Raw genomic sequence first — 13,091 nt, forward strand, 5'->3', positions numbered from 1 at the left:
TAAGTTCTAGGACAGCCAGGGCTACACAGAGAAACCCTGTCTTGAAAGACAAAAGCAAACAAATAAAAAAAGAGTAAAAGAAAGGGGAGAGGCTGCCACATTTGATAGCGCACGCCTTTGATCCCAGAATTCAGACGGCAGAGGCAGGGGGATCTCTGTGAGCTCTAGGCCAGCCTGGTCTACATAGAGAGTTACAGGCCAGCTGGGGGAACACAGCGACCTCCTGCCTGGAAAAGAGAAGGGAGGGGCTGGGGCGATGGCTCAGTCGCTAAGAGCGCTGGCCGCTCTGCAGAGTGTCGGGTTTGGCTCAGAGCACCCAATGGCAGCCCACGACTGTCTGCACGCCAGTGCAGTGTCTGACCCTCTTCGGCCTCCGCTGACTCTAAGGGTGCCCACGGTACAAATACACACACACAGGCAAAACACACATAAAATAAAATAAAATTTAAAATAAGAAAGCTACTCACCTGCACACAGACACGCTCAAGTGCACACATGCACCCTTCCCACAACCCGGACCCTCGCAACGTGAAATCTCAGTGCGTCCCGTTCCAGAAGGAGACCTAGGGCCACCTCTTCCGACAGTCCTCTCTCCCCTCCGCAGCCCCCCTCACCTCCGCAGAGCCGTGGTGTTCGCCAATGGCTCCCTGCTGCTGACCCAGGTCCGGGCACGGAATGCAGGCGTCTACCGTTGCATCGGCCGGGGGCAGAGGGGCCCACCCATCGTCCTGGAAGCCACACTGCGCCTGGCAGGTGGGTCTCTGCTGTTGAGGTGGCCCCGGATCCGGTGTTGCCGGCTCCTGGAGAGTTAGGGCCCTTGCTGGCTTAGCTGGCAGCTTGTAGGGCCGAGAGAGGAAGAAGATGCTGGGCTAAGAGAGGAGACGCGGAGAGGAGGAATTGTGACTGGAGGGAGCCCGGCTGATAGTAAAGCACCACCTGCCTAGATGCCCAAGGCAGTCAAGCAGTTTACCTTCTCCTCGTGTCCTTGCAGAGATTGAAGACATGTTGCCATTTGAACCACGGGTGTTCACCGCTGGTGGTGAGGAACGTGTTGCCTGCCCAGCCCCCGAGGGTCTGCCTACACCCAGTGTGTGGTGGGAACATGCCGGTGTGCGGCTTCCTGCCCATGGCAGGGTCTACCAGAAGGGTCCTGAGCTGGTGTTTGCTGCTATTGCTGAGAGTGAGGCTGGTGTGTACACCTGCCATGCAGCCAACCTCGCTGGCCAGCGGCGACAGGATGTCAACATCACTGTGGCCAGTGAGTACTCTTCTCCTGGAGGGTGAGGAGCGCTGGGTGGTAGCCTAGGAGGTTCTGGGATGCGGGTGTAATGGATGGAGGTTTCCTTGGTGTACACCTGAGGCTCTCTCCAGGTTCTGGGCTCTTGGGAATATTGGTCATGTGACGGTAGTGAGCCAGACACAGAGGTAGAGGTGGTACTCCAGAGACGTAAACACTGCCCTCCCAGGAAAGCCGTCCCCTGACCACAGAGGAGGAACACTGTACTGTAACCACTGGGATCACATTCCTTGAGCTGCAGAGGTCTGTCTCTCACCAGTAACAAGGCGTTAAAGCAAGATAGTTGGAAAGATCAAATGTTACAGATGAAAAAGATATCTGTCTGTCTCTGTCTCTTTGTGGGGGCGGGTAGCATGGAAGATGTGTTCACCTGTGTCTGTGGAAGCCAGAGGTCAATGCCAGGTGCCTTTCTCTCACTGTTCACCGTTAGCCGTGGCCTCTCGCTGCCCACCGTTAGCCGTGGCCTCTTGCTGAGCCCAGAGCTGGCTGTTTGCGCTAACCCGCTTGCCCATCATGTTCCAGGGATCCTTCTGTCTTTGCTGCTCAGCTCTGGGGTGGCAGATGTGTGCCGCTGCCCCTGGGTCCCCGAATCCTGCAACTCCAAACTGGCTCCTCGTGCTCCTGTGGCACACACTTACCCACTGCGCCGTCTCTAGCCTTTCTCTTTCTCTCTTTGAGAAGTAGCAGAGGTCAAGTGGTAGCTTTGTTTAGTTCATCGTTCTTTGCAGGCTTTTTAAAGAAATATTACTGTGGCTGGAGGGATGGCTCAGTGGTTAAGAGCACTTGTCAGAGGACTAGCTTCAGTTCCCAGTACTCTGTGGCTGCTAACTATCTGTAACGCTAGTTCCAGGGATCTGAACCTCCCTCGACCTCCGCAGGCACCAGACTTGAGGCCCACAGACAGACTTGCAGGCAACACGGTTGTGTGTAATATAAAAATAAACACATCTTAACGTTTTTAAAAAATAAGACATTTTGGCGATTCTTCCCATAAAGATAATGAAATTGGGCTAGGGATGTAGAGTGCTCATCTGCCATGCGCGTGTTTACTCCCTGGGGCCACGTAAGCTGGGAATGGAGGCACACGAGTATAATCCGAGCCTGGGGAGGCAGAAGGATCAGTGTTCGGGAACATCCTCAGCTACAGGAAACCCTGCTTCAGAATAACAAATGCTGACATCTCAGAGGACGTATTTTTGCACTTGGACACCTGGCTCGGGTGGGAAGCCTTAGCTTACAGGTGACTGGTGCGGAAGATGCCCACGTATCAACATACAGACCAACGCGAGCTGTTCCACTAGCCCTCATGGGGATGTGCGGGCCAGCCGCTTTGTTAAGGGTACTTTGGGATCCTCAGACTCAGGACACATGCTTGGGCCTGTTCAGTTTGGTTGGTCTCTTGACAGAGGTGAAGCTGGGCTGGGCGCGCTCTGAAGAGACCCGTGGAATCTGAGGGTTGAACACCAGGCAAGCCATGCTGGTCAGACGTGGCGATGTAGTGTCGAGTCAGAGGAGGCTGAGTTCAGGGATCTCGTTCAGTCCGCAGAGACTTGTCGAGGGGTCCCTTTATGCCAGGGCACAGTTCCCGGTTCTGGGAGCGTGGTGGTAAGCAAACCGCACACGTAATACGCCATGCAGCTTATTCTAACAAGAGAGACAGAGCAAGTGTGAGGAACGACTTAGTGATCATTTTAATAACTTGATTTTCTTTCATGTGTGTGGGTCTTTGTGCCATGTGCATGGCTGGTGCCACAGAGGCCAGAAGGGACCGTTAGATCCAGCGTTACTGCTGGTTGTGAGCCGCCCTGGCTGCTGGGAACTAAACATTGATCCTCTGCAGGAGCAGCCAGTGCTCTGAATTGCTGAGCCGTCCTCTCCAGCCCTCTAAATACATGGTTTTAGGTTGCAGGACAACATAGAAAAATCACAGGGTAAATGATGAGATAGGATGGGGGGCGGGGCAGACCTATAGAAGGCGGCATTTGAGCTGGAGCTTAAACTAAGGAAGAATCACGGCCAGAAGTAGGTGTGTGAGTGGGAGACAGCGGGGCCGTGGGGCTTCTGTTGGGTAAACCTAATGAGAGTGGCTAAGGCTGTCTGAGATGTGGAGACCTCTAAGGACACAGTGAGGACCTCAGCTCATACAAGCTGTTCTTAACCCTGGCGGCTCGCCACAGCCACTGATGTGCTTACATTTTGTGGGTGGGATTCACCTTCGAGGGCTCATGAGCTCCACAGGGCTGTTGGAGGGCCAGTCAGTCACGTGTCTTGCTAGGCCAAGTTTCCTCACACAGAAACTGGATTCCAAGAGGGCAAAAGTGTATTCAGGAAGGCAAGGCCAGGCCCAGGCCACCCAGGTTCCAGGAAGCAGAGATGGACTGCCTCCTGATGGAGAATGTGTGACTGTCACATTAAAAGGGATGAAAGGGTCCAGAAGGACTGCCTGCTGCTGCTGCTGCTGCTGCTGCTGCTGTAAGCATTCGGCCTCGCCAGGGCAGACAGGAAGTCCTTGCAGGCTTCCATGTGGAAGACCGTCTGTTCTGAGAAGACTGGAATGTTCGGGGTTGCTCAGACGGTGGGGTGGATGCTTGCCACCCAGTCTGACAACCTGAGTTCAGTCCCCGGACCCACAGTGTGAAAAGAGATGGGCCCCAGCAAGTTGTCTTTGACCGTCACACATGCGCGGTGTAGCCCTGACTAGCCCGGAACTCACTATGTAGACCAGACTGGCCTTGCACTCAGAGATCTGGCTGCTTCTGCCTCCCAAGTGGTGGGATTCAAATAATGAAAAACTTTTTTAGGAGTATAAATAAGAGCTGGGCATAGTGGCACATGCCTTTGATCCTAGCCCGCGGGAGGCGGAGCTCTGTGAGTTCAAGGTCCACCTAGTCTTTACAGAGAGTTCCAGGATAGCCAGAGCTACATAGTGAGACTCTGTCTCCAAACAAACAAACAAACGAGAAAATAAGTAGAGAGGTCAATTAGTAGGTACCTACTCATAGATGCCCAGGGAGCTATTGAATGAGCCCGAACAAGAGGTGGCAGTGGTGGAGATGAGAATTGGTCAAAGTCAGGTCCAGTTTCAGAGCTTCGGCAGGCAGGTAGGGTTGGTAGAGAATAAAGTGAGGGCCTCGGGCCCGTAAGTCAAGACTGGACCTGTGGCTTCTGCATTTGGCTGGAAATGAACAATGTTCCTTATTGAGATAGAGAGGCAAGGACAAGCAGGTTTGGGAGGAAATGAGTACAGTTTTCTTTTTTTTTCTTTCTTTCTTTTGGGGGGTGGGTGGGGGGGAGACAGTTTCTCTGTGTAAACCCTGCTGTCCTAGAATCCACTCTGTAGCCCAGGCTGGCCTCAAACTCACAAACTCACGCCTTTAATTCCTGCCTCTGCCTCCCCGAGTGCTGGAATTAAAGGCGTACGACACCACTGCCTGGCAAGCATAGTTTTCTATGTATGTGACGTACGAATGCCTCCAGCCATCCGTTTGGAAACACCAGTAGACTGTTGGCTTGCCGTGAATAGACGACCCCAACCCTATGTCCTGATTCATGGCGTCGGCCCACGGCAAGCCGTCTATTCATAAGGTAGAGGAGATCAGGCAGGGAGCTGATGCAGCTAAAATGCAGCCATTTTGAGGGCCAGTGCATCAGTCATGCTGTGACAAATGTCTGAGGAGTTAGGAGTAAAGAGCAAGGATTTACATTTGAAGCATCTTTTCAGAGCTTTTGCTCCGTGGTCTGTTGAATCCATGGCTTTGGGTCTAAGGGGCGGCAGACTATACGGGCGGCAGCGGCCTGAGTCAGAGGTCGCTCATCTCATGGTAGCCAGGAAGCAGAGGGGGTTCAAGGAGGAGGGGTGTGGGAACAAGACACGTCCTTCAGGGATGCATGTGACTTGAAGTGGACCCTTAGGGACTCCCCCACCAGGCCCCCCGCTCCAGTTTGTGCCTTCTTCCAGAATGGTGCCCCCAGCTGGTGATCAAGCTTTCAGCACATACACCTGTGGGGTCACATTCAAACTATCACACTAACTGTGGCCCAGCATGATATAATACCAAACAGAACCAGGGTGGTGGGGTCCTTTTCTTTCCTTTTTTAAAAATAATTTATTTTTCTTTTATGTGAAAGCGTGGTTTTCCTGTCTGTATGTCTGTGCACCATATGCATGCCTGGGATCTGGGAAGGCCAGAAGAGGGTGCTGTACTCCCTGGAACTGGAGTTACAGATGGTTGTGAGCCGCCACAAGGGTGCTGGGAATGGAATCCAGGTCCTTTGGAAGAGCAGCCGGTGCTCTGGTGAGGTCGTACACGCCACAGCTGCAGATAGATCATCCTCTGTGCCTCGTGGGAGCCGTTGACGTCACTTCTGGGAACGTCTCTTTTCCTAGCTGGACTGAGGGCGAAGGAATACACCTCGGGTGTTTGTTAGGGACGCAATGGACATGTTGGAAAGTGTTGGCATCCAGGCCTTTGGGTGTCCCCTGGGCAGCCTGGGGGTTCTGAGCCCAGGACCGCTGGTGTCTTCGTGTCTTCTGTGATTGGGACCTTTGGTTCAGAAACCTGTTGTTTAGCTCAGCGGTTTCTCGTTGTCACTCTAGCTGTACCCACGTGGCTCCAGAAGCCCCAGGACAGCCAGCTGGAGGAGGGCAGACCTGGCTATTTGCACTGCCTGACGCAGGCCACACCCAAGCCCACTGTCATCTGGTATAGGAACCAGATGCTTATCTCGGAGGTGAGAAACGCGTCTTTTGGTCAATGGGAGTTCCCCTAAAGTCTCTCAGCGCACGCTACAGGGCTTTCGTACCCCAGAGGCTGCCCTCCGGGAGAGGTGCGTGTAGCCTTTGGTATTAGCCTGTTTCTACTCAAGTCTGTCCTGCAGGACTCACGGTTCGAAGTTTCCAAGAATGGGACCTTACGCATCAATAGTGTGGAGGTGTATGATGGGACATTGTACCGCTGTGTGAGTAGCACCCCAGCCGGCAGCATCGAGGCCCAGGCCCGTGTCCAGGTGCTGGGTAAGTCAGCGTATGTGACGTGTTGGGAGGATACCTGGTCTGTCTGGTCAGAGGAATGGTGGGAAGGGGCAGCAGGGATGGCCCTGGCCTCTCTCCCTGTCTCAGATCCTCCTCTTCTCCTTCCTCACTCAACCAGAAAAACTCAAGTTCACGCCCCCGCCTCAGCCACAGCAGTGCATGGAGTTTGATAAGGAGGCCACAGTACCCTGCTCGGCCACTGGCCGAGAGAAGCCCACGGTTAAGTGGGTACGGGCAGGTGGGTACCATGTAACATAGACTAGGGCAGGCAACTTGTCCTATGTGTATGTCTGAGGGACAGGGGAGTGCCCAGCCTGCTCCCGGAATTGTGGGGGGAAACCAGAAATGTAGGACTGAGAGATAGTTGAGGAGAGCTGGGAAAGCTGTAACCCCAAAGGGTCAAGAGTGCAGCACTGGATGCGCAGATGACGACTCCAGGCAGAGGTGGGTGGTTGTCAAGGCAGTGCTGTTCTGACCTGCTCTGCACCAGCATCAGAGTAGCCTGGACTCATTGGCAAACGTGAGGGCGGGGTGGGGGGTGGGGGGTGGGTGGGGGGTAGGGTGGGGGCCGATCACTCCACCATCTGCCATCTGCTGTCTGTCTTCTTTTCTATGAATCTTTTACTCTTGCATAATAATTTTATGCATATACAGCCTTTACGTATTACACTTCCTAGTAAAGACATGCCTATTTTATTTGTTTATTGTTTGTTTGAAGTAGTGGAGTAGGGGGTTGAACCCACAACCTCAAGTATGCTAGGCCATCTGCCCCATTGAGCTATATCCCTGGCCACTTTTTAAAGATTTTATTTATTTAATTAATTAGTTTGGTTTGCTTGTTTGTTATAGATACGGTCTTGCTGTATAGTCTTAGCTGGCTTGGAACTCACTGTGCAACCCAGGCTGACCTTGAACTTAGATCATTCTGCCTCAGCTTCCCAAGTTCTGTGATTATAGGCACCAATATGCCTGACCTTTTTTATTTTGTTTTTTTTGTTTTTTGAGACAGAGTCTCACTCTATAGACCAGGCTGCCCTCAAACTCCCAAGGATCCACCTGCCTCTGCTTCCTGAGTGTTAGGATTAAAGACATGTATTACCATGTCTGGAGCTTATATGGCTTTTGTTTTATTTTTACTTATTTGTGTGTATTGGTGTTTTGCCTGCATGTATGTCTGTACACTATGTGAGTGCATTGCCTGCAGAGGCCAGAAGAGGGCATCAGAACCATTGGGACTCCAGTTATAGACGATTGTGAGCCACTAACTGATGCTACGACTCAAACCTGAGACCTGGAAGAGCAGCCCATTCTCTTAACGAATATGACATATATCCAGGTCCCCCCACCCACTTTTTTCCTTTCTCTTTCTTTCTTTCTTTCTTTCTTTCTTTCCTTCTTTCTTTTCTTTTCTTTTTTCTTATTTTTTTTTTAAGCATGGTCTCGCTGTGTAGCCTGACTGACTTGCTTCCTTGTAGACCAGGCTGTCCTCGAACATAGATCCTCCTGCCTCTGCCTCCTGAGTTCTGGGATTAAAGTGTGGCACCATACCCAGCACTTATGTGGTTTTCAATTTAACATTATTAAGCATTTCTCCTTGTCTTTATATATTGTACATAATGTCAGTCTCAACTGTTACAATAATAATCATCTCATTATTGGATTTATTATCATTTGCTTGAATATTCTCTACGTGTTAGAGACTTGGATTGTGACCCCTCTTTTTATTGCTCTAATAAATCTCTAATCTCAACGTTATTGGGATTTATTTTTCTGGATTTAGGTTTGTTTCCTTTGGGAAAGAATCCCAGTAGTGGAATTTTATATACATAGGGTATGAACATTTTTATAACCATCTGCACAACTTGCCAAGTTGTTTCTTACAAGGCTGGACCAGGTTCACAATTGCACCAGCTGTGGGGCAGAGGACTGGGATCTTTCTGGAAGAAGTGAGAGTCCAGGTGGAGCTGGGATGGGGCGTCAGGAGTGAGGTGAGGACAAGGCCTGTCCTCGGTCTAGTTTGGCACAAGTAAAATGTTGTTCAAGAGGTGAGACTGGAAAATTGGGGAAAAAGTAAATAATAGGGGACTTTGAGTTTGGACTTTGCCTGTGAGTAAGAAGGAGCCATGGTTTGTTTAGGGTAGAGATGAGTGACCGAGGGCCTTGTCAGTCATCCATGGAAGTCTAGCCCATCCCATAATTTCTCCTGCTTGTCTCTGCAGATGGGAGCAGCCTCCCCGAATGGGTGACGGACAATGCTGGGACCCTGCACTTTGCCCGAGTGACCCGAGACGACGCTGGTAACTACACTTGCATTGCGTCCAACGAGCCCCAGGGCCAGATCCGTGCCCATGTCCAGCTGACCGTGGCAGGTGCGGCTGTGATAGGGAGCCAGAGTGGGCGGGGCCTGGGGAGCAACAGCTTGTGCCCGCTGGGACAGCTCCGTGATGCTCTCTGGTCTCTTCCTATCCAGTGTTCATCACCTTCAAGGTGGAACCAGAGCGTACAACCGTGTACCAGGGCCACACAGCGTTGCTGCCGTGTGAGGCCCAGGGGGACCCCAAGCCTCTTATCCAGTGGAAAGGCAAAGACCGAATCCTGGACCCCACCAAGCTGGGACCCAGGTAGGTGGCCTCCCTTCCACCCTGACTACCTTTCGTGCGATGGTTGCTCCCTGGGGCCTGACCAGGTGAGCACTGCTGTGGCTTCTCTTACCACAGGATGCACATCTTCCAGAACGGCTCCCTGGTGATCCATGATGTGGCCCCTGAGGACTCGGGCTCCTACACCTGCATCGCTGGCAACAGCTGTAACATCAGGCACACAGAGGCCCCTCTCTTTGTCGTGGGTATGGGTCAAGAGAGGGTACCCTACACAGGAAGTGGTAGAATCCTTTCTCATCATCCATATAGTGTCCCCTATACAGAGAAGATATTTGTATGTATGTATGTATGTATTGGTTTTTTGAGACAGGGTTTCTCTGTGTAGCTTTGCGCCTTTCCTGGAACTCACTCTGTAGACCAGGCTGGCCTCGAACTCACAGAGATCCGCCTGCCTCTGCCTCCCGAGTGCTGGGATTAAAGGCATGCGCCACCACTGCCCGGCCAGAGAAGGCATTTAAACTGGGGAGCTTGGGGTGTCCTTTCCAGTATACCTTCACAAGCCCAGATCCCTGGCTGGACTGTCACTGACTTGGCATTCCACAGTTGAGATGGGTTTGGGTCTGCTGAAGGATACTCTCTTCGTCAAGTGCCTCCTTGTCTTGTACACTTAGAAAGGACTTGGCTTGGCTCCCACTCAGACCCCAGCCTAGTGCTGCCAAGAGCCCGGTGACTTTGAGCCGGTGGCAGAGGACATCGTTTATCGTATGCTGAGTGGGAGGCAAAAGAGTGAGGAGTGGGCTGGGCCTCAGTTTCCCCTTCAAGGCACCCCCCGCCCCAGTGACCTAGCTTACTTCTACCAGGTCCCACCTTCTGAAGGTCCCACCGCTTCCCAAGAGCATCACAGGCTGGGGGACAAGCTTAGCCGTGGTCCTTTGGGAGGGAAGCACTTCAAGATCCAAGCTTGGGCTGGAGAGATGGTTAGAGGTTAGGAGACTTACTGCTCTGTCGGAGGACCCAAGCTCTGTTCTTAGTGTCCATCATCAGGTGGCCCACAACTGCCTGTAGCTCCAGCTCCAGATGACCCAAGGCCTCTGACGGCACCTGCGCTCACAGGCACATACCCGAACATAGACACACACACACAGACATAATTAAAAGTAATTTTTAAAAAAGGCCCAAACCTGTATAAACCAGGCATGACAGTTCATTACTGTAATCCTGGATCTTAGAGGCTGAGACAGGAGGATTGTCATGAGTTCAAGGCTAGTCAGGGCTATATAGTGAATTCTCTAATACCCTGGGCTGCAGCGTAAGACATTGTCTCAAACCAAAGAAAAGAAACAAAAACTCCAAACTATTTCAAGTGGGGAGGAAATCAGGTCAGGAAGCAAGAAGGCCAGAGGAGTTGTGACATGTTAACAGCCCCAGGCCACACCTGCCCTAGTGATCTCTGTCCCTTTGAGAAGTTGTCGCTGTGGCTGCAGACGAGGGGATTTAAAGAGGAGGAAAGTTCACAACTTTTTCCGCAAGCTTCTCCATTCAGCAGAATTGTCTTCCCAATAACGCATCTTGTAGCAAATGGAGTGTGGGATCCTTGGTTGAAGCGTGTCCTCAGTCTCTCCCTCCAAGTTCATCTGATGACTCAGAGGACTTCTGTCCCCTGGGCCACTGAAGGCCGGTAGACTGGCCACACAGGAACCTACTCGGAGCTGGGTGATAACTGGGATTCTGAGCTAGAAGCCTCCCAGGGCCCCTGTCCAGGGTTAACTCACAGTATGGAGTCAGCCAGTGAAGGAAGGGATGCTGCTCGGGTCTCCATGGCATGTGGAGGCCTTCAGGTGTCTAGGCGTTGCCACATGTGTGTGTGTGTGTGTGGGGGGGGGGGTTGGTGAAGGAAGACACAGGGTCTGCTTTGCTTGAGGGCCCGCCGTCCTGACCTCTCCCTGTGCCTCTCAGACAAGCCTGTGATGGAGGACTCTGAGGGCCCCGGCAGCCCGCCCCCTTACAAGATGATCCAGACCATCGGGCTGTCCGTGGGTGCAGCCGTGGCCTACATCATCGCCGTGCTGGGCCTCATGTTCTACTGCAAGAAGCGATGTAAAGCCAAGAGGTTGCAGAAGCAGCCTGAAGGCGAGGAGCCGGAGATGGAGTGTCTCAACGGTGAGGCCCCTTCCAGGGGGCGGTGGGCCGGCATGGGTGCAGAGCGCCCCCCTGTGGCAGTTGTGGAGGAAGAGAGCCAAGTACTACTGGAGGTAGAGGGCTGGATCTGGGGCTGCCTCTCCCCTGGCTGCAAGCTTGGAGTCCGCCCCTTCTCAGGGCCTTGGCTTCTGAACTGCTCGGCTCAGGACTCCCTCATGGGAGCCTGGCCGGCCTTCTCTCCCAACTCTAAAGCACAGATACAATTGGTATGCATATACTTGCTTCTGTTACACATCTTTCTTCCCCCCAGTAGTCAGCCCCCAGGGGCCATCTGTCCATCTTTTTCCTCACCCCTCCCACCATTAGAAGCTCCCTGAGGGCATTGCTGGGTCTCACTCAGGTTAGGCCTTCAGGAACAGCACTTGGCTCTCCTCGGTGATTTCCCTTTGCATAAAAGGTCCAGTGAAAACCAAATTACATGTGTGGGTATGACATTCAGCTGGTGATTGAGATTAAATTCCCACGGCAAGCTCATGTCATAGCTCCTAATCACCTCCATCAATAAATGGTCACACTCTAAGGCCTGCCCCAAAGCCCCATCAGTTTACCTGTGGGAATAGCCAGTTTTTGTGGAAAGAAGCAAATGGGAGTCATGGACGACAGCAAGAGACACCACAGGACTGTGGTGACCAGGGTGTCTGGCCTTGGGCTATTGTCCTGACCCCTTGTTCCCAGGTGGGCCTTTGCAGAACGGACAGCCATCAGCAGAGGTCCAGGAGGAAGTGGCCTTGACGAGCTTGGGCTCTGGCCCCACAGCCACCAACAAGCGCCACAGCACGGGTGACAAGATGCACTTCCCTCGGGCCAGCTTGCAGCCCATCACCACTCTGGGTATGTGGCCTTGGCGGCAGCTGTCCCAACTTTGTTACAGGACACTGGGTAACGGGCCGAGGTGGTTCTGAGGTCCTCAAAGTCCAACATGTTAGAGATGGCATGTTAGGGTTCAGGTTGTCCCCTGGGCATTAGTCACACCCCCACTCACATGGTGCCATTCCTGTATCCCACCTGTACTGGTATTTTCTTGATGCTTCATGAAAGTGGTCCTTTGGAAAAAAGAACTAAAGTTAGAGAAATTGTGGATGTGTACTGATTTTTTTCTTAAGGTACATCAGAACTTAGGGGGCTGGAGAAATGGCTCACCTGCCTAATGGGTGGAGTGGAGCAGAGCCTGTGCTGCAAGAGAGGCCATCATTGTGGTCTTCTCAGCCAGTGCTCCCATGCTGCAAGAGAGGCCATCATTGTGGTCTTCCCTGCCAGTGCTCCTGTGCTGCAAGAGAGGCCATCATTGTGGTCTTCTCAGCCAGTGCTCCCGTGCTGCAAGAGAGGCCGTCATTGTGGTCTTCCCAGCTAGTGCTCCCCTGCTGCAAGAGAAGCCATCATTGTGGTCTTCCCAGCCAGTGCTCCTGTGCTGCAAGAGAGGCCATCATTGTGGTCTTCCCAGCCAGTGCTCCCATGCTGCAAGAGAGGCCGTCATTGTGGTCTTCCCAGCCAGTGGCTTCCACTGCCTGTGTGAAGGCAGCTGACTGTCCTGGCCCTCTGCCCACAGGGAAAAGCGAGTTTGGGGAGGTGTTCCTCGCGAAGGCCCAGGGCTTAGAGGAGGGCGTGGCGGAGACACTGGTGCTTGTGAAGAGCCTGCAGAGCAAGGATGAACAGCAGCAGCTGGACTTCCGGAGGGAGCTCGAGATGTTCGGGAAGCTGAACCATGCCAACGTGGTGCGGCTTTTGGGGCTGTGCCGGGAGGTTGAGCCCCACTACATGGTGCTGGAATATGTGGACCTGGTAGGTCTTGGGCTAGGACACTGGGCAGTGTGCCGACGGAGGAGGGGTTCAGGGCTAGGACGTTACAGAGGTCTTGGCTTTTTGTGATCTCAGACCAGACCTGCCTCCTGCTTCCTGAGCCCCCTGCCTTCCCCACTCTCACCTTTACCTGTGCTCAGTTTCTCCTGTCTTTCTGGACAGTTCT

The 13,091-nt window shown here is 52.8% G+C and overlaps 1 protein-coding gene across 2 annotated transcripts in view; it reads left to right on the forward strand.

Moving 5' to 3' along the window:
• Positions 1 to 13,091, forward strand: part of Ptk7 (protein tyrosine kinase 7 (inactive)) — a 63,459-nt gene that overhangs the window by 43,125 nt on the left and 7,243 nt on the right. The window contains exons 6-16 of one of the 2 annotated variants that reach the window (XM_028887221.2): positions 605 to 753; positions 992 to 1,258; positions 5,895 to 6,028; positions 6,176 to 6,311; positions 6,448 to 6,567; positions 8,549 to 8,698; positions 8,800 to 8,950; positions 9,047 to 9,174; positions 10,886 to 11,089; positions 11,804 to 11,959; positions 12,675 to 12,907. In XM_028887221.2, coding sequence (XP_028743054.1) covers positions 605 to 753; positions 992 to 1,258; positions 5,895 to 6,028; positions 6,176 to 6,311; positions 6,448 to 6,567; positions 8,549 to 8,698; positions 8,800 to 8,950; positions 9,047 to 9,174; positions 10,886 to 11,089; positions 11,804 to 11,959; positions 12,675 to 12,907 — 1,828 coding nt within the window. Of the gene's footprint in view, positions 1 to 604; positions 754 to 991; positions 1,259 to 5,894; positions 6,029 to 6,163; positions 6,312 to 6,447; positions 6,568 to 8,548; positions 8,699 to 8,799; positions 8,951 to 9,046; positions 9,175 to 10,885; positions 11,090 to 11,803; positions 11,960 to 12,674; positions 12,908 to 13,091 lie in introns of both variants that reach the window. The other variant, XM_037199583.1, reaches the window with a different exon arrangement.

The sequence above is a fragment of the Peromyscus leucopus genome, chromosome 16_21 (genome assembly GCF_004664715.2).
Source record: "Peromyscus leucopus breed LL Stock chromosome 16_21, UCI_PerLeu_2.1, whole genome shotgun sequence".
NCBI classification, from domain to species: Eukaryota; Metazoa; Chordata; class Mammalia; order Rodentia; family Cricetidae; genus Peromyscus; species Peromyscus leucopus.